This window comes from Somniosus microcephalus, chromosome 15 (assembly GCF_052327205.1).
Source record: "Somniosus microcephalus isolate GS21.2 chromosome 15, FLI_Smic_1.0, whole genome shotgun sequence".
In the NCBI taxonomy this organism is placed as follows: Eukaryota; Metazoa; Chordata; class Chondrichthyes; order Squaliformes; family Somniosidae; genus Somniosus; species Somniosus microcephalus.
In genome coordinates, this window is record NC_141001.1 from 64,017,362 (window position 1) to 64,037,900 (window position 20,539).

General features: G+C 47.0%; 1 protein-coding gene across 4 annotated transcripts in view; it reads right to left on the reverse strand.

The window, feature by feature from the left end:
* pde3b (phosphodiesterase 3B) overlaps positions 1–2,603 on the reverse strand; it is a 324,393-nt gene extending 321,790 nt beyond the window's left edge. For all 4 annotated transcript variants that reach the window (XM_086007904.1, XM_086007903.1, XM_086007902.1 and 1 more), the window contains exon 1: positions 1,504–2,603. In XM_086007904.1, the coding sequence (XP_085864030.1) occupies positions 1,504–2,379 (876 nt within the window). In that variant the 5' untranslated portion in view covers positions 2,380–2,603. The remainder of the gene's footprint in view (positions 1–1,503) is intronic.
* Between the last annotated feature and the right edge of the window lie 17,936 nt (positions 2,604–20,539).

Consider the following 20,539-nt stretch of genomic DNA (forward strand, 5'->3'; position numbering starts at 1 on the left):
TCTTTGTTACTAAAATATGTTTTATCTACAAAACAAAATCTTCGGAGTAAGCATATGCTCAATACGTGCCAACATATTTTGACTCAAACATTTTACTGCTCCTGGTTACAATGTGTCACTCACATCATTTCGAAAAAGCAGTATCATATTTACTTTTAGCACACTTGCCAAAAATAACCTATAAAAAAAAATTGCTCAATATTTTTCACCTGAATTAAGGGCTTGATCGAAAATGAGTTTAAATGTGGGTTTGACTATTCTACTGTCATCCGCTCTAGTCTTGAAAATAAACCTTTTACTAATGTGGCAAACATCTGATGCGTGTATATACAAATAGAACCCAGTACTGCAATCTTTCCTCATTTAACCAGAAACAATTTTTAACAAATTTAGAAAGTAAAAGCAATTACTCAGGAAAAAATTGGAGCAATCGAATTCCACTGTATTTTTTAATTAAGTTAATAATGTGGAACCCTGGGAGCAAAATACTCTAACGTTCAGGGATCATGATTTTTTTTTTTACAATTCTGAGACACAATTGTTAATAGCTTTTAAGTTTCCTATCTGCAATTTAGGCATGGAACGAAGAACAGTTCAGTGAAGTTAGTGTGGTTCCTTTTGACGTGTGTTGCTACAAGTGTAAATTGACAATAGAAATATCTTTATAACAATAAACTGAAAAGATATTGTAGATCTGACACACTTCACAGCTATGGATTTACTTACAATAACAAGTTATTAGTTGTACAGAAATAAAGACATTTTAATTGCTTTGCTAATCAGTTTCAAAACCCAAAACAGTGCTCTTTCAGCATGCTGTGTTGATCAGAAACAAACTGAATTTGGTTAGGTTGCAAGAGTTATTTAGGAGCAGCATATAAATTATGCTGTGCATAATACTGAAGGAAATATAGCAGCTGTAGAGTGAAAATTACAACGCTTAACTCAATGAACAAAAAATTGGTTTTCACAGAATCGTCATAGTTGGGTTGCACGATAAATTGCATGCATTTTATGTAAAACGCATGCCACACTTTTCTTCCAAACACTGTACTTTCAAGTTCATGGGCCGTGTCAAAAAGCTAGTTTTCATTTAAGTTTAGACTTAAATGAACTGCAGTCATTCACACAATCAATCTTACTGTAAACATGCTACTGTGAAAATAATAAAATTCCACTACTTAAAACAATATTCAGTATTCCTTGGAAGACAGAACGTTCTGCAAAAGCTTTCGGATTTCACGTACAATACTGCCTTTCTTGGGTAATTCAATACGACCAGACAATCATTTCAGAACTTGCACCTTTTTTTAATGCAAGATAAAGCATCTACCACGCACTATAAAGACGTTTTAACGATTAACGTAACAGAGCACGGTTATAAATGCTAGTCTGTTTATGAGATGTTTACAAACATTACGCCTATGTTTTAAGTGTAATCTGCTCAATCTGACATTGTGAGAGATTTTTTTTTTTTTTTAATTTGATTTCAGCAAATCTTACCTGCTCTCTCGATATGCAAGGCAAAGACGTCCTCCTGGGCATCTTGCCGCCACCATAATAGCTGGCCGATGTTTCTCCCAAAGAAACACAACTCGACCTCCTACGGGGTTTGATCACTGGGATTTTTTCCTCTGTGGTTATCCTGCGACGGGCTTCTCTCGGAAACAAGTAATCAAAATACACAGCAGTGGTAGCCCCCACCATGCCGACCGCACAGGCTAAGAGGGACCTCAGAGCTGCTGGTAGAGCGATCAAACTAGTGATGGAAGCCAACCTTACAACACCGGCGAACAGCAAGATCAGGACGCTCTGTTTCACTTTCAAAGTGGAGAGTAATGTCAGCAATCCCACGCAACCCAGCACCACAGCCGGGGCCAGCAACCTGCAAAGAAACAGATGGTCCTCACCGACCAAAACTTGCACCACCAAGAAATCTCCGAGGTAGCAACATGGTGGTAATGACAGGAGCCAAGCCGTGCTGCTTTCCCTTTTACTCTTCCTTAGATAAAATGTCAACCAAAAGAAGGCACAGCATATGCTAAAGAGAGGGCTGAGGGACTGGAACACGATCGCCCATGCCGACTGGAAAGTCTGCAGCAAGGATGAAAGGAACTCCTCGTCCAGGAATCTCCTGGCCACGATGGATAGCACGAGTATTGCAAAGGCACCGCAGCCGCCCCCGAGGTACAAGGCTGGAAGTTTCGGACGCGCCAAGCCGAGCCTCTCCAAGTTACACCACCTGCAGATGGAAAACCCGCGGTCCTGCTTCAGAGGAGTGACGCAGCTCTTCACATAACCGTTCCGACTGCTCTCCTCCTGGCACTTGGCGTTGCTGGTGTTGTGCGCCGCCGAATCCCCCTCGTCCCTCATCGCCATGTTTGAGGGGGTTTTTTTCTCTCCTTCCCGTCCTTTCGTGTGTTATTACGCACACGCACTTGGGTAGCTCTGCCCTCCCCTCCCTCGAGTTACTCGCTTACTCCACAAGGGCGAAGGCGAAATCGAGCATTATGGCTTAAGAATAATAGGAAAAACACAACACACATACTGCACTCTCACACAGTTAAAACAGCACCACACACACACATAAACACACTGAACCCGAGCTCACTGTCGCCTCCCTCCCTCCGGCTCCGCGAAGCCGCTGTTGCTACAGCACCGCACGAGCCCTCGCTCTCCGGCGGCCGACCAGCAAACACGCCGCGCACGCGCGTCAGCGACTCCCGCTCCCCGGCCACCGAATCACCGCGCGCGCGCGTCAGCGACTCCCACTCCCCGACAAGCAAACCCGCCGCGCACGCGCGTCAGCGACTCCCTTCCCCCCCCCCGACCGTCACACGCTGAACTGGATGGAACTCTGGAGCCGGCCGCGCGCCGAATGCGCGTGTCCGGGCCTCCAACCTCGGCGGTGCCAGTCCTCCGTCTGCAGGAGCGACAGACTGAGGGTTCTCAAATATGATTTTGCGCTTCGAACTGTGAATGGTGTTTATATATAAAAATGTTTCACCATTAAATAGCTTCGCAGTTGCACTCCACCGCTTGCTGATAGCCGATTTTTCATCCTAAACCTCACTTTTGTCTGAAATTTCAAGATGCTAACCTCCTCTGAATTCCACTTGGAAGTTATAAATCACACAGAATCAGAATCACAGAAACCCCACAGTGCAGATAGAGGCCATTTCGGCCCATCGAGCCTGCACCGACACATATCCCACCCGATCCCCGTAACCCCACGTATTTAATCCCCCTCACACTAAGGGTTAATTTATCATAGCCAATCAACCTAACCCGCACATCTTTGGACTGTGGGAGGAAACCAATGTAAAGAATGCAAATATTTAGTTGTTTACTTCAACTGCAGGAAAAATCGGCTTCAAAGAAAGCTACTCCGTTTTTTAAGAGTATGAAAGAACGAGCTAACCGATTTATACAGCGCTTTTCACGTCCTCATGACCTCTCAAAGGGAATCACAGCCAATGGGACACTTTGAAATGTAGTCACTGGGCAGCAGCCAATTTGCCCACAGCAAGGTCCCACAAACAACAATTAGATACACGACCTGGTAAACTGTTTTGTCCTCTTTTTATTAAACCAAATTAACTGTAAACTGAAAATTAACAGAACTTAAAATAAAACTTATCAAATTAAATTATAATTACATTACCCGGGGTGACAATGCACTCCAGTCCCCGCGGCGCCCACCAGTCTCGGAAGGCCTCAAGTGTGCCGGCAGACACTGCGTGCTCCATCTCCAGGGCCACCTGGGCGCGAACATAGCCTCGGTGGAGAGGCAGGCAATCGGGCAGGACGACCCCCTCAACCGCCCGCACCTATTAATGGCCACTTTGGCCAGGCCCAGGAGCAGTCCCATGAGGAGGTCCTCCGACCCGTCCGCACCGGGTGACTGAAGATCAGGAGCGTGGGACTGAAGTGCAACCAAAAATCGAGGAGCAGCCCCTTCAAATAATGGAACAGGGGCTGCAACCTCACACATTGAATATACACATGGAACATGGACTCCTCTCGGCTGTAAACTGTTTTGGTCCTCTTTTTGTTGAACCAAATTAACTGTCAATTAACTGTAACTTAATAAAACTTTAACTAAAACTTTAAAAATTAAACTAAACTTTGGTTTGCCGGGGTGACGATGCACTCCAGTCCCCGCGGCGCCCACCGGTCTTGGAAGGCCTCAACTCTGCCGGCGGACACCGCGTGCTCCATCTCCAGGGCCAGCCCGGACGCGAACATAGCCGCAGAAGAGAGGCAGGCAATTGGTAAACTGTTTTGGTGGTGTTGGCCAGGACCGGGAATATTTTACGTCCACCTGCCAGGGCAGGTGGGTCTCCATATAACACCTTGGACAGTGTAGCATTCACTCCCTCAATGCTGCACAGGAGAGTCAGCCTGAATTATGTGCTCAACTTTTAAGAATGTGCAGAAGTAAAAGTAACAGAACTCACAAGGAGCAGTTGATTTTCAGCCACACTGTGTACCTTCTTTGTATTCAAGGGAAATTAATTTAAACCTGTGCCCGTGTAATAAGGTACTGTGGCGGGCAAATGCACTGTGGTTCCCTGGAAAATGCCCATTGCAGATGCTGCTGCTGAGTGAAATAAATTATATCAAGAGAAATTCAGAAGAATGTTTCAGTGAATGCATTAGATCTTATCTTATATTTCGATCATTTTAAACTCTTTCTATAATACTGCTTTTTTTTAAAAAAATAAAAGAACACTCATCTATCACATCTGATAACAGCAATAAAAGTTAAATACTGCAACAAGAAAACTAAGTGAAAGACAATCATTTAAAAGAAACTAAAACGCTTTTGTCGCTTGATACGCTTATCAATTACTTCATAAAAGGTGATGAGTCGAAGAAGAGATGACGAGTCGAAAGAAGAGATGAATAAGGCTTTTATTAGCTAAGAAGAGACCATGCTTCTTCGTGAGTGACTGAACAAGTCTGAACGAAACCCACACAGTGGTGGGTGGAGTCAGCTGAGGCATGCCTCCATACACAGCGCCACCCAGAGGTGGCAATATACAATACAGTGGTTTACCACATCGCTTTCGATTGCAGGGTTGAGGAATGTACATTTGCAAGAAGCTACTATCCGCTTGCGTAGACTATTTCATCATTGGGGCCCTCTGACTCAGTGTAAAATGTAGACATGCTGCAAGCTGTTCCAGCAATTGTTTACAATATGGTTGTCAAGCTGCCAGTCAACATTTGTGTGTGACACTGAATTATAAAATATACTTATTGTAAACTTTCTGCAACCAAATCACGGTCTTGTTAGATCCAGTGAATCAGTCCAAAAAGTTCCACAATTGTAGACACTACTTCAATATAAGCCTTTGATTCCATGTAATGAAACATACAACATGTTAATTTTACAATTATGCCAATCTCTTCCAATCCAGGTCAATTTTAAATTACAACTAGAGAACAAGAGGTACTTGTCCTTCAAGCATCCTTAAAATACAAGTTATTGAACTATGAAGCGATTCTACTGTGAGTTGGTTCCAACATTTTACGCATTTAACGAAATTTCACCTTTGCTATTTGTATTCTGAGACACGGAATGTTTCAATGATAAAAATCTTTAAAGTAACTTGGGATGCCTTTTGCGTAATCATAAAGAGTTTGGTATCAGTGTTCCAAAGGTAATAAAAGGTAAAATATGCACGCCAAACTACAAAAGATTACCACTGAAAATGTGCATAAGGTAATCACAGAGTTGTCATCCACAGTACTGCAATATGTGTTAATAAAGGTAACTTGGTACTGTTTTTAAAAATGAACCTGCAATTGTTCCACATTATCAACAGTACTTCAACTGGTCTTTTATTTTAACGGCATCCGAAAAGCAGTACTAGTTTGTCAATTGTTGAGAATACATTTTATCTATAAATCATGTTTAGTCGGCTTACCGTCTGGTATATGCATTTAAATTCACGTATATTTCAAACCTTATTTTCAATTCAATTCAATTCAATTTTATTTGTCATATATGCAGCAGACGTGTGTACTGCACAATGAAATGTTGATTTTTACAAGTTCTCCCAACATTGGAATAAATATGGCATAACAATGATAAAAATACTAATAGAAATACTAATAGAAAGACAGTAATAATAAATAAAACAACAGTAATAAATAATAATAAATTAATCGTTCATGAGTCTTATGGCCTGGGGGTAGAAGCTGTTTTGAAACCTGTTGGTACGAGACCATATGCTTCGGTATCTCTTACCGGATGGGAGCAGGGCGAAGAGGTTGTGGCTGGGGTGACTCGCGTCTTTAATGATTCTCAGGGCCTTCCCCCGGCACCTCTCGGGGTAGATATCCTGCACAACAGGTAGTTTAGATCCTATAGTGTGTTGTGCAGCTTTCACTACCATCTGTAGAGCCTTGCGGTCTGTGGCGGTACCAGGTAGTGATGCAGCCGGACAGGATACTCTCGATGGTGCACCTGTAGAATCGTTTCTAACTTTAGATGTCTATTAACCTACTAAAAATGTCAGAAAAGTATCCCCCTGTCTCCAATTTCCTGTGATTTTATGGTAAATACTGTCAAAACTGCATGGTTTCACAAGCGCTGGCCTTCCTTTGCATTTATGTAGTGTTCTTTAGCTGCAGGGACACGTTCAGAATACTTTACAGAAAGGACAAAAGAGATACAAAATGGGAACAAGGGGGGCGGGGAAAGGAGAGGCGAGGATGAGAACTGAAGGCAAAGTCAAAGAAGAGGGTTTTGGAGAGTTTTTTGAAAGCAGGGAGATAGGTGCTAAGGTGCAGGGAATTGTTCAGAGAATTCCAGAAGGCAAGAGTGTCAGGGCTAAATGAGCGATTGCTAACACTGGGCAGCTGAGGGAGCAAAGGTCAAGCGGTGGATGGTGCCAGGATGCAAAGCAGGAGAAAGTCACGACGATTGGTGGGGTGAATAATTTGAAAACAAGGAGGAAAGTTTTGAAATCGACAGGCAATTATTTTGAGTAACAAAATGTTATCGAAGTTAAAAATATATGTCACGAACTTGAACAGAATACAATATGTACCGTACTTGAGAACTGGTATTCAAATTGTAAACATTGTGGTGAGTTGGAGGATGGAGCGATTCTCCGCTGTTCAACAGCAATGCATTTTATACATTTAAATATTTACGCTAAACACAATCGAAGGGATGCCACTGACGTCAACATCTCAGAGATATGAACTTCATGCATCGACAAAGCTTTTTGAAATATATTGTGTAAAATAAATGATGCTTTAGTGTGGCGGCTTTTTTTTATATAAAAAGGTGTAGGGGTGAAATCAACCGTTAAAAAATACAGGAATTGTCCACTCTACGCTAGGTTGCAATAAATGTGCAGCACAAGTGTTTTGAACTGTCTGGCGCCACCTCGAGGACCACAAAGCTGCTCATTGAGAAATTGATCGGAAAGCTAAACCAAGACAGGTAAGCTACTTTGTACAACACGTTTTTATTTTTTTTTAAGTGACCAGTGGATTTCCTCGCACTATATTTACCTTATGGAGTTTTTCTCCAGGTTTAGCAGGACTGGGTGATTTTTTTTTCAATTCTTAGTTACGATGTGAGCAGTTCTTACTTAAACAAAACCACAATACTGTACTTTGCGGAGTGCCACTATAAGGGACCATGGCATTATTGTTATGTTATATATTTCCCCACACTTCCGTGAACAACTCAATATTTAGGCCAGTGAAGAAGTGTTATTCATTCGTTCCTCAACCGATCTTTCTCAGGTTGAATGAATATGTTACAAATAGATCTGTGTGACGTTTCTCCTTATTACCCAAATAGTTAATAAATTATGCTAAGTAATAGTAACTGATGTTTGGTGATTTTAAAGACTGAAGTGACGAACATTTGGTATCTCTGTGCCTATCTCCCCGTATTTTGAGCACAATTTTACCTAAGAAGCCTGTTGTTAATTACTGTTTGTAAATTGGCAGTCAATTCCAATCCAGTCTTTCTAAATTTCCGCTAATGACCTCAGAAGACGTCACATAAACTTGTTCAAGGCTACCGCTTTTATTTGCTGAACACCGCGCTGTGTAATATTACCAGTCTGACTAAAGATTACTGAATGCCAAACTTGCTTCCATCTGATATGAATCATTTTGTGTCCCGTTGTACTCATTTCAATTCAAATGTCAATACTTGCTTTAGACGCAATGAGGTAACTGACATGATAGTGGAATCCACTTGTGTCACCTGCAATTGGCCCAGAGAAACAAAAGTATGCTCCTGACCAGGTTTCACAAGTTTGAAATGCCAATAGCAGGTGATTAAGGAAGAAAAAAACTTGCTAAAGATTTCCTTTCATTCAGAATTTTCATACACGTTTTTAGATTTTTTGCAACTGATGCATTTATAATTTATTTTTATCAATCGTATATTAAAAACGGTGGGTGGTCCCAACATTTTCATGGTACTGTGCCTGTAGGTGGTGCTGAGTGTAACATTGCGTGACTCTCAGTACAATGGGACTGAACTCTCAATAACAACAGAAAATGCTGGAAAAACTCAGCAGGCCAGGCAACATCCGTGAAGAGAGAAATAGAGTCAACGTTTCGGGTCAAAACCCTTCGTCAGGACTAAACTCGCGTTGTGTGACAGTCCCATCACTAGTTAGTTGCAAGTGTGTACAGTCCAGAGATTTTTAGAGAGCTTTCACTGGATCCATCATTTTCCTATCCTGATGATTATTTAAAAATATCTGCCTAGAAAATTAAATGCGCCATTGACCCCACGGAAACGTGTGGTAGTTATAGGATGAATGGAATTACGGAAAGTGATCTGGCATGCAAATGTATTTAATTGGCCTCTATGCAAACTGCAAACATCTAAAAATAGGTTGTGTATTCATGGCCAAAACACAAGGCTAATTTTAATACTAAACGGTGACCTCCAAACGCCACTTTTTACCCACACCTCCCTATTGTCTTTCCCATCTCCTCCCTCTACCCTCCACCACTTCCCAACCACTTCCTCCCGACCTCTGCTTGTATCCTTCCCTTTTTCTTGCCCACCAAGCCAAACTTCCCTCAAGATTCCCCCCTGCCTGAGCCTGGAACTTACATCTTTTCTAGTTTCTCTCCTATATCCCCCTCATAGCTTATCCAGCTGAGTGGGACTACCCTTGCCTCATTCCGTTCTTACCTATCTACTCGTAGCCAGAGAATCTCCTGCAATGGCTTCTCTTCCCACCACCTGCACCATTACCTCTGGAGTCCTGCAAGGATCCATCCTTGGCCCCATCCAATTTTTTTTAATTCATACTTGGGATGTGGGCATCACTGGTAAGCCCAGCATTTATTGCCCATCCCTAATTGCCGTTGAAAAGGTGGTGCTGAGCCGCCGCCTTGAACCACTGCAGCCCATGGGGTAATTTCTCACCTACATAATGGCCCTTGGCGACATCATCCAAAAACATATCATGTTCCAAATGTACGGTGAAGACACACAGCTCTACCTCATCACCACCTCTCTCGATCCCAGTATCTCTGTGTTGTCATAGAGTCATAGAGTTTTACAGCACAGAAAAAGGCCCTTTGGCCCATCGTGTCTGCGCCGTCCATCAATCCCTGTCCAGTCTAATCCCATTTTCCAGCATTTGGTCCATAGCCTTGTATGCAATGGCATTTCAAGTGCTCATCCAAATGCTTCTTGAATGTTGTGAGGGTTCCTGCCTCTACCACCCTTTCAGGCAGTGAGTTCCAGATTCCAACCACCCTCTGGGTGAAAAAGTTCCTCCTCAAATCCCCTCTAAATCTCCTGCCCCTTACCCTGAATCTATGCCCCCTTGTTATTGACCCCCCTACTAAGGGGAAAAGTTTCTCTTTATCCACCCTATCGATGCCCCTCATCATTTTGTACACCTCAATCAGGTCCCCCCTCAGCCTTCTTTGCTCCAAGGAAAACAACCCCAGCCTGTTTAGCCTTTCTTCATAGCCGAGGCGCTCCATCCCAGGTAACATCCTGGTGAATCTTCTCTGCACCCTCTCCAAAGCAATCACATCCTTTCTATAGTGAGGCGACCAGAACTGCACACAGTACTCCAGCTGTGGCCTCACCAGCGTTTTGTACAGCTCCATCATAACCTCCCTGCTCTTATATTCTATGCCTCGGCTAATGAAGGCAAGTATCCCATATGCCTTTTTAACCACCTTATCTACCTGTTCCGCTGCCTTCAGGGATCTATGTACATGTACACCAAGGTCCCTCTGACCCTCTGTACTTCCTAGGGTCCTACCACTCATTGTGTATTCCCTTGCCTTATTTGTCCGTCCAAAATGCATCACCTCACACTTTTCAGGGTTAAATTCCATTTGCCACTTTTCCGCCCATCTGACCAACCCGTTTATATCGTCCTGTAGCCTGAGGCTTTCCTCCTCGCAATTAACCACCCCACCAATTTTCGTGTCATCTGCGAACTTACTGATCATACCTTTTACATTCTCATCCAAATCATTTATGTAGATCACAAACAGCAAGGGACCCAGCACCGATCCCTGAGGTACCCCACTGGACACAGGCTTCCAGTCACAAAAGCAACCTTCGACCATCACCCTCTGCCTCCTGCCACTCAGCCAGTTTAGGATCCAACGCGCCAAGGCACCCTGGATCCCATGGGCTCTTACCTTCTTGACCAGTCCCCTATGCGGGACTTTGTCAAAAGCTTTACTGAAGTCCATGTAAACCACATCCACAGCATTTCCCTCATCCACACACCTAGTCACCCCCTCGAAAAATTCAATCAGATTGGTCAGACATGATTTACCCTTGACAAAGCCATGCTGACTATCCCCGATTAATCCTTGCCTCTCCAAGTGGTGACTAATTTTGTCCCTCAGAATTTTTTCCAATAATTCCCCTACCACAGATGTTCGGCTCACTGACCTGTAATTCCCTGGTTTATCCCTGCTACCCTTCTTGAATAATGGTACTACGTTAGCTGTTCTCCAGTCCTCTGGTACATCCCCTGTGGCCAGAGAGGTTCTGAAAATTTGTGTCAGAGTCCCTGCAATCTCCTCCTTTGCCTCACACAACAGCCTAGGAAACATCTCGTCCGGGCCTGGGGATTTATCCACTTTTTGGCCTGCTAAAACCGCTAGTACCTCCTCCCTCTCAATGCTAATATGTTCAAGTATGTCACAGTCCCCTTGCCCGATTTCTATGTCTACATCGTCTTTCTCCATAGTGAACACAGATGCAAAAAATTCATTTAAAACCCCGCCTACATCATCTGGCTCTACACACAGATTGCCACTTTGGTCCCCAATGGGCCCAACCCTTTCCCTGGTTATCCTCTTGCCCTTAATATACTTATAAAACATCTTCAGATTTTCCTTTATTTTGCTCGCAGACCGCTTGTCGGATATCCAGTCCTGGAAAAGCCAGAATTTCCTCTTATTAAACATTGGGAAAACTGAAGATATTGTCTTCAGTCCCTGCAACAAACTCCATTCACCAATCACCGATTAAATTCCCCTCCTTGGCCACTGTCTCAGGCTGAACCGGGCCCCTTGGGGCGGAGCGATCATAATATGATAGAATTCTTCATTAAGATGGAGAGTGAAGTAGTTGACTCAGAGACTAGGGTCCTGAATTTAAATAAAGGAAACTACGATGGCATGAGGCACGAGTTGGGTAGGATTGATTGGGAAATGTTACTCAAAGGGTTGACGGTGGCTAGGCAATGGCAAACATTCAAAGATCGCATGGATGAACTACAGAATTTGTTCATCCCTGTTTGGCATAAAAATAAAACAAAAAAGGTGACTCAACCGTGGCTAACAAGGGAAATTAGGGATAGCATAAGATCCAAGGAGAGGACATATAAATTGGCCAGAAAAAGCAGTAAACCTGAGGATTGGGAGCAGTTTAGGATTCAGCAAAGGAGGACAAAGGGATTAATTGAGAGGGGGAAAATAGAGTATGAGAGTAAACTTTCAGGGAACATAAAAACTGACTGTAAAAGCTTTTATAGATATGTGAAGAGAAAAAGATTGGTGAAGTCAAACGTAGGTCCCTTGCAGTCAGAATCAGGGGAATTTATAATGGGGAACAAAGAAATGGCGAACCAATTAAATACATACTTTGGTTCTGTCTTCACAAAGGAGGACACAAATAACCTTCCAGAGATGTCGGGGAACATAGGGTCTAATGAGAGGGAGGAACTGAATGAAATCAGTATTTGTAGGGAAATGGTGTTAGGGAAATTGATGGGATTGAAGGTCGATAAATCCCCAGGGCCTGATAATCTACATCCTAGGGTACTTAAGGAAGTGGTCCTTGAAATAGTAGATGCATTGCTGCTCATCTTCCTAAATTCTATAGACTGGAACAGTTTCCATGGATTGGAGGGTAGCTAATGTTACCCCACTGTTCAAAAAAGGCGGTAGAGAGAAAACGGGGAATTATAGACCGGTAAGCCTGACATCGGTAGTGGGGAAAATGCTAGAGTCCATTATTATAAAAGATGTAATAGCAGAGCACTTGGAAAACAGTGACAGGATCGGACAAAGTCAATATGGATTTACAAAAGGTAAATCATGCTTGACTAAACTACTGGAATTTTTTGAGGATGTAACTGGTAGAATAGATAAGGGAGAACCAGTGGATGTGGTGTATTTGGACTGTCAGAAGGCTTTCGATAAGGTCCCGCATAAGAGATTAGCGTGTAAAGTTAAGGCACATGGGATTGGGGGAAAGGTACTGACTTGGATAGAGAACTGGTTGGCAGACAGGAAGCAAAGAGTTGGAATAAACGGCTCTTTTTCCGAGTGGCAGGCAGTGACGAATGGGGTACCGCAGGGATCGGTCCTTGGACCCCAGCTATTCACAATATAAATGATCTAGACGAGGGAACTAGATGTAATATCTCCAAGTTTGCAGTCGACACAAAGCTGGGTGGGTGCGTGTGCTGTGATGAGGATGCCGAAAAGCTCCTGTATGATTTGGACAGGTTGGGTGATTGGGCAGAAGCATGGCAGATGCAGTATAACATGGATAAATGCGAGATTAACCACATTGGTGGCAAAAACAGGAAGGCAGATTATTATCTGAACGGCAATAGATTGGGAGAAGGGGAAGTGCAATGAGACCTGGGTGTCCTTGTGTGGTAAACCACTGTTGTTGTTGTTGTTGTTACACACTGTTGTACCTATGCATGCCTCAACATGTCTCGGCTGGCTCCACCCACACAGGCCCAGGTATAAAGGTGATTGACCTGCAGCCCCCTGCCTTCTTGGAACCCAGTCAACCACGAGAGGCATGCTCTGTTCTTTGCTAATAAAAGCCTTTAGTTACTCTCTTAACTCTCAGTCTTTTATGAGTAATTGATAGCGCATCAATTTTATTAGCAAAAACAAAATGTCGACATTTGCTGAACAGCAGGCTGCTGCACCAAACGCTGAGCAACAGGAGCTGCTGCGAGCCCTCAGACCAACATGCCTGGACCTAGACCCCCAAGAAGCGGGTTCGGCTACCAAATTCGCGCATTGGCTGCGTTGCTTCGGGGCCTACCTGCAAGCCTCAACTGTGACCCTGGACGAAAACAAGTTAGAAATCCTGGCCTCAAAGGTGAGCCACCAAGTTTATACAATAATCCAGGACGCGATGACCTACGCGGCAGCTATCGGTCTGCTAAAAGGGCAATACGCACGCCCGGTAAATACGGTCTATGCCCGGCACCTCTTAAGATCCCGCAGACAGCAGCCCGGGGAATCGGTGGAGGCCTTCCTACGGGCACTACGGATACTCGGCCGAGACTGCGATTGCAAAGAAGCATCAGCCGCAGCACACACGGAGGGACTGATCCGAGATGCTTTCGTTGCGGGTCGAAGGTCCGACTACTCCCGGCAGAGACTGTTGGAAAAGGGGGAAATGGACCTGAGAAAGGCAGTGTCCCTCGCGCTCTCGCTCGACGCGGCCCACAGGAATATGGATGCCTTCTCCCCTAATCGCTCCGCAACGTGGACGCCACAACCTTGGGTCATGGGACCGCCACCTTCAACTGTTGCTGCGATGTCCAAGGCACAGAAATGTTATTTTTGTGGCCAGGCAAAACACCCCAGAGCACGCTGCCCAGCGAGAAACGCTACCTGCTCCGGCTGCGGGAAGAAAGGACACTATGTCAGCGCCTGCAAAGGTAAAACCGCTAACGCCAGCAGCGCCGCGTGCGAACCGTGGGGGCAGCCATCTTGTCCACCATCTTGGGCTCCCCCAGCCGCGTGGGGATCGGGACCATGGGCGCCGCCATTTTGTCCGCCATCTCGGACGTCTCCAACTTCAACCACGGGGGACCCTGACTCAACCACCGCCTCATCTGACGACCACATCGACTCGCTCGACCATACGCTGGCCTCCGTGACGCTGGACCAATCTCTCCCTCATCAACTGTCCAGGTCCATGATGGACATTAAGGTAAACGGCCGCGCCACTACCTGCCTTTTTGACAGTGGGAGCACGGAAAGCTTTATCCACCCCGACACGGTGCGCAGTTACTCTCTCCCGGTCCGGCCGACGCGACATCGGATCTCTTTGGCTTCTAAAGCCCAGTCAGCGGACATCGGTGGCTACTGTGTAGTGACCCTTTCAGTAAGGGGCACAGAATACAAAAATTTTAAACTCCTGGTCCTGCCCCATCTTTGCGCTGCCATTCTACTGGGGTTGGATTTTCAGTGCAACCTTAAGAGTGTCACATTAACGTACGACGGACCCCTCCCCCCACTCACAGTCTGCAGCCAGCAGCTTTTAAATCGCCCGCCGCGCACCATTTGCAGCCTCTCCACCCTTAAAGTCCCCCCCCCCTCCTTGTTCGCTAACCTCACCCGCGACTGTAAGCCCATCGCTACCAAAAGCAGGCGTTACAGTGCCGGGGATAGGAGCTTCATTAAATCCGAGGTAGCAAGACTCCTGAAGGAAGGGATTATTGAAAGTAGCACCAGCCCATGGCGAGCACAAGTGGTGGTAGTGAAGACTGGCGAAAAACAGCGCCTAGTTATTGACTACAGCCAGACGATCAATCGCTACACCCAGCTAGATGCATACCCACTCCCCCGCATATCTGACATGGTCAATCAGATAGCACAATACCGGGTGTTCTCGACGATTGATCTGAAGTCGGCATACCACCAGCTCCCCATCAGGGCTGAGGACCGCCAGTACACAGCTTTTGAAGCTGACGGTCGTCTCTACCACTTCCTCAGAGTTCCCTTCGGCGTCACCAACGGGGTTTCAGTCTTCCAACGGGAGATGGACCGGATGGTCGACCAGAACGCGCTCCAGGCCACTTTCCCCTATCTAGACAACGTCACCATCTGCGGCCGCGACCAGCAGGACCATGATGTTAATCTAGAGAAATTCCTCCGTACGGCCCAGCGGCTGAACCTAACCTACAACAAGGACAAATGTATGTTTCGTACCAAGCGCCTTGCCATTCTTGGCTGTGTAGTGGAGAACGGAGTCATTGGCCCTGACCCCGACAGGATGCGCCCCCTTATGGAGCTCCCCCTCCCCCACTGCCAAAAAGCACTGAAGAGATGCCTAGGGTTTTTCTCGTACTATGCTCAGTGGGTGCCCAACTATGCGGACAAAGCCAGACCCCTCATCAAGTCCACCTCCTTCCCCCTGACAGCAGAGGCCTGTGCAGCCTTCACTCTCATAAAAGGAGATATTGCGAAGGCCACAATGCACGCAGTGGATGAGTCCATCCCTTTCCAAGTGGAGAGCGACGCATCCGACTTTGCCCTAGCTGCAACCCTTAACCAGGCGGGGAGACCCGTGGCCTTTTTCTCAAGGACCCGCCAGGGCCCCGAGATTCGACACTGCTCTGTCGAAAAGGAGGCCCAGGCCATTGTGGAAGCTGTGCGACATTGGAGGCATTACCTGGCCGGAAAACGATTTACCCTGCTCACTGACCAGCGTTCAGTTGCTTTTATGTTTAATAATAAGCAGAGGGGCAAAATCAAGAATGACAAGATCTTGAGGTGGAGAATCGAACTCTCCACCTACAATTACGATATCTTGTACCGGCCCGGGAAACTCAATGAGCCCCCAGATGCCCTATCACGTGGTACATGCGCCAACGCGCAGGTCGATAGACTGAAGACCCTCCACAATGACCTCTGCCACCCGGGGGTCACCAGGTTTTTTCACTTCAACAAATCCCGTAACCTGCCCTACTCCATCGAGGAGGTCAGGACCATGACCAGGAACTGTCAAATCTGTGCCGAGTGCAAACCGCATTTTTATAGGCCAGACAGAGCAAGCCTGATCAAAGCCACGCGCCCCTTTGAACGGCTGAGCGTCGATTTTAAAGGGCCCCTCCCCTCCTCCGACCGCAATGTGTACTTCCTCAACATAATTGATGAGTACTCCCGTTTCCCGTTTGCCATCCCTTGCTCAGACATGACCAGTACCACGGTCATTAAATGTCTGAATGACCTCTTCGCCTTGTTCGGTTTCCCTAGCTATATTCATAGCGACAGGGGCTCATCCTTTATGAGCGACGAACTCCGGCAGTACCTGCTCTCGAGAGGTATCGCTACAAGCAGGACCACCAGCTACAACCCCCGGGGGAATGGCCGGGTGGAAAGGGAGAATGCGACGGTCTGGAAGGCAGTCCTTTTAAACTTGAAATCTAAGGGCCTTCCGACCTCTCGCTGGCAGGAAGTCCTCCCTGCGGCGCTCCATTCCATTCGGTCACTGCTCTGTACAGCCACCAATGCTACCCCTCATGAGAGAATGTTATCCTTCCCCAGGAAGTCCACATCGGGGATCTCGTTACCGACATGGCTGACTTCTCCAGGACCCGTCCTACTGCGGAAGCACGTGAGGTCCCATAAGACGGACTCCCTGGTCGAGAGGGTGAGCCTCCTCCATGCCAACCCTCAGTATGCTTACGTGGTGTACCCAGACGGGCGGGAGGACACAGTCTCCATACAAGACCTCGCACCTTCGGGTGCTCCCGAAACACCCCCCTCGCCATCCACCACTACCCACGCCTACCCCCAGTACGCTTACGTAGCGTACCCGGACGGGCGGGAGGACACAGCCCCCACACGAGATCTCGCACCTTTGGGTGCCCCTGAAACACTACCATTGCCATCCACCACTACCCACAACCCAACCCCGCTAGACGGCATGCCGCAGCCCCAGGAGCCGTCATTGACCACCCAACCACGCAATGAGACGCCAGACTCAACGTTGGATGCTGCACCATCACCGCCGCCACCACGACGATCAGGACAGCATACAAGGCCACCTGATAGACTTACTTACACGAACCTTTAGTACACTTCACCCCGCCGGACTCAATTTTAAACAAGGGGTGAATGTGGTAAACCACTTGTTGTTGTTGTTGTTACACACTGTTGTACCTATGCATGCCTCAACATGTCTCGGCTGGCTCCACCCACACAGGCCCAGGTATAACGGTGATTGACCTGCAGCCCCCTGCCTTCTTGGAACCCAGTCAACCACGAGAGGCATGCTCTGTTCTTTGCTAATAAAAGCCTTTAGTTACTCTCTTAACTCTCAGTCTTTTATGAGTAATTGATAGCGCATCACCTTGTGCACCAGTCGCTGAAGGTAAGCATGCAGGTGCAGCAGGCGGTTAAGAAGGCAAATGGTATGTTGGCCTTCGTAGCGAGAGGGTTTGAGTACAGGAACAAGGATGTCTTGCTGCAGTTGTACAGGGCCTTGGTGAGACCACATCTTGAGTATTGTGTGCAGTTTTGGTCACCTTATCTGAGGAAGGATGTTCTTGCCATGGAGGGAGTGCAGCGGAGATTCACCAGACTGATACCTGAGATGGCAGGAATGACGTATGAGGAGAGATTGGGTCGATTGGGCTTATACTCACTGGAGTTTACAAGAATGAGAGGGGATCTCATTGAAACTTATAAAATTCTAACAGGACTAGACAGACTAGATGCAGGAAGGATGTTCCCAATGGCCGGGGGAGGGGGGGCTGTCCAAAACCAGGGGTCAGTCTAAAGATAAGGGGTAAGCCATTTAGGACTGAGATGAGGAGGAATTTCTTCACCCTGAGAGTGGTGAACCTGTGGAATTCTCTGCCACAGAGGGCGGTGGAGGCCAGTTCATTAAATATATTCAAGAAAGAGTTGGATATATTTCTTAAGGCTAAAGGGATCAAGGGATATGGGGAGAAGGCAGGGACAGGATACTGAATTTGGATGATCAGCCATGATCTCATTGAATGGCGGAGCAGGCTCGAGGGGCCAAATGGCCTACTCCTGCTCCTATCTTCTATGCTTCTATGTTTGCAACCATGGTGTCCTATTTGACCCTGAGCTGAGCTTCCAATCCCATATTCTCTCCATCATCAAGATTGCTTACTTTCACCTCCATAATATCCCCCATCTCCACCCCTGCCTCAGCCCATCTTTTGCTGAAATTCTCACCTATGCCTTTGTTACCACCAGACTCGACTATCCCAACGCTCTCCAGGCTGGCCTTCCATCTTCCACCCTCCATAAACTTGAGCTCATCCAAAACTCTGCTGCCCCGTGTCCTAACTCGCATCAAGTCCCCCTCACCCATCACCCCCTGCATTGGCTCTCGGTCCATCAAGCCTCAAACTTAGAATTCCCAACCTTTTGTTCACATTTCTCCATGGCCTCGCCCTTTCCCTGTAACTTCTTCCAGCCCTACAACCCTCCAAGAACTCTGCGTTTCTGCAACACTGGCCTCTTGTGCATCCCCCAGTTCCTTTTCCCCACCATTATCAACCATGTATTCAGCCGTAAGCTCTGGAATTCCTTCCCTAAACATCTCTGCCTCTCTCTACTCCTTTTAGATGCCCCTTATAACCTTCCTCTTTGACAAAGCTTTTGACAGCTTGCCCGAATCGTTCCTTCTTTGGCATGGTGTCATTTTTGTCTGATTACACTCCTGTACTATGTTAAAAGTGCTACATAAACGCAAGTTGTTGTAGTATATTTTTGGTGGGAAAACTTGTGGGAAACCACTTTTTTATCGTTCCCTATCGTTACACTATAGTTATCACTGTTGTATTGTTATCACTGTTCTCACTGTTGTATCACTATACGAGGTCGCCTCTTGTCGCGCTGTTATACCTGGGCTGACCACCTCCGACTCCGCCCATGGCTCCACCTACCTGCCCAGGTATAAAGGTAGTCGACTGGCTGGTATTCCTCCTTGTTGGACCCGATCACCCACGAGGGTGGGCTCTGTTATTTAGTCAATAAAAACCTTTAGTTACGTTCCTAACTCGTCGCTTTTTATTGGACGAATTGATAGGTATATCAATTTTATTGACTAAATTTTAAAGATGTCTATTACTGGCCAGCCAGAAGCCCTCCCAGAAGCACAGCCACAGCAGCTTTCAGACACCGGGCTACACCAGCCACACCAGCCGGCTTGGCTGCAAGCCCTCAAACCACCGTACCTGGATCTAAACCCATCGGCAGCAAACTCAGCCCTCGACTTCAAACACTGGCTGGGCTGCTTCGAATCCTACCTGGAAGAATCCGGCGTCCCTCAGAGATCCAAACTAAGAGTTCTGAACGCCCAAGCGAGCCCGAGAGTATACGCACTCATCCAGGACACGACTACATACGAGGCCGCTATCAACCTACTGAAACAGCAGTACCGGAGCCCGGTAAATTACATGTACACCAGGCACCTCCTAAGATCCCGCCCGCAACAGCCAGGAGAGTCTGTAGCTGAATTTTTACGGGCGCTAAGAGCACTCGGCAGGAACTGTGACTTTAAAGCGGTGACGGCTGTTGAAAATACGGAAGATAATATCCGCGATGCCTTTGTGAAAGGCCTACGGTCCGACTACTCACGGCAAAGACTGCTTGAAGCTAAAGACCTCGACCTGGACAAAGCTGAAGCCCTCGCTCTCTCCCTAGAGGTGGCCCATCAGGACCAGGAGGCGTTTTCCAGGTACTGCTCGCGACCCTGGGACTCGGGCCCGACCCCTACCGCAATACCCTTTGCAGCGCCGCCCCCGGGACCTACCTCAGCGTCGGCGTCCCGGACCCGACCGGGACCGCCACCCCCGGTACCGGCTCCGACATCGGGCACCCGCGATCGGGCCGCCGGCTGCTTCTTTTGCGGCCAGGAGAAGCACCCGAGGTCGCGCTGCCCAGCCAGGAACTCTACCTGCTCAACCTGCAGGCAGAAAGGCCACTTCTCTAAGGCCTGCAGGAGCGGATCTTCAGAGGCCAGCAGTGCCTCATGCGAACTGTGGGGGCGGCCATCTTCTTTCAAGGCAACTGAGGCCAGCATCCCCACACGTGAGTCATGGGGCGGCCATCTTTGATCAAGGCAACCGACCCCAACAGTGCCTCATGTGAGTTATGGGAGCAGCCATCTTCTCCGCCATTTTGTCCTACCTCGTGGGAGACGCCATTTTACCCACCACGCCCGACTGCCACCGGGCCTCCGGACCCGACGACCACCTCGCCCGCAGACGACAACGACTCGCTTACCTACACACTAGCCTCC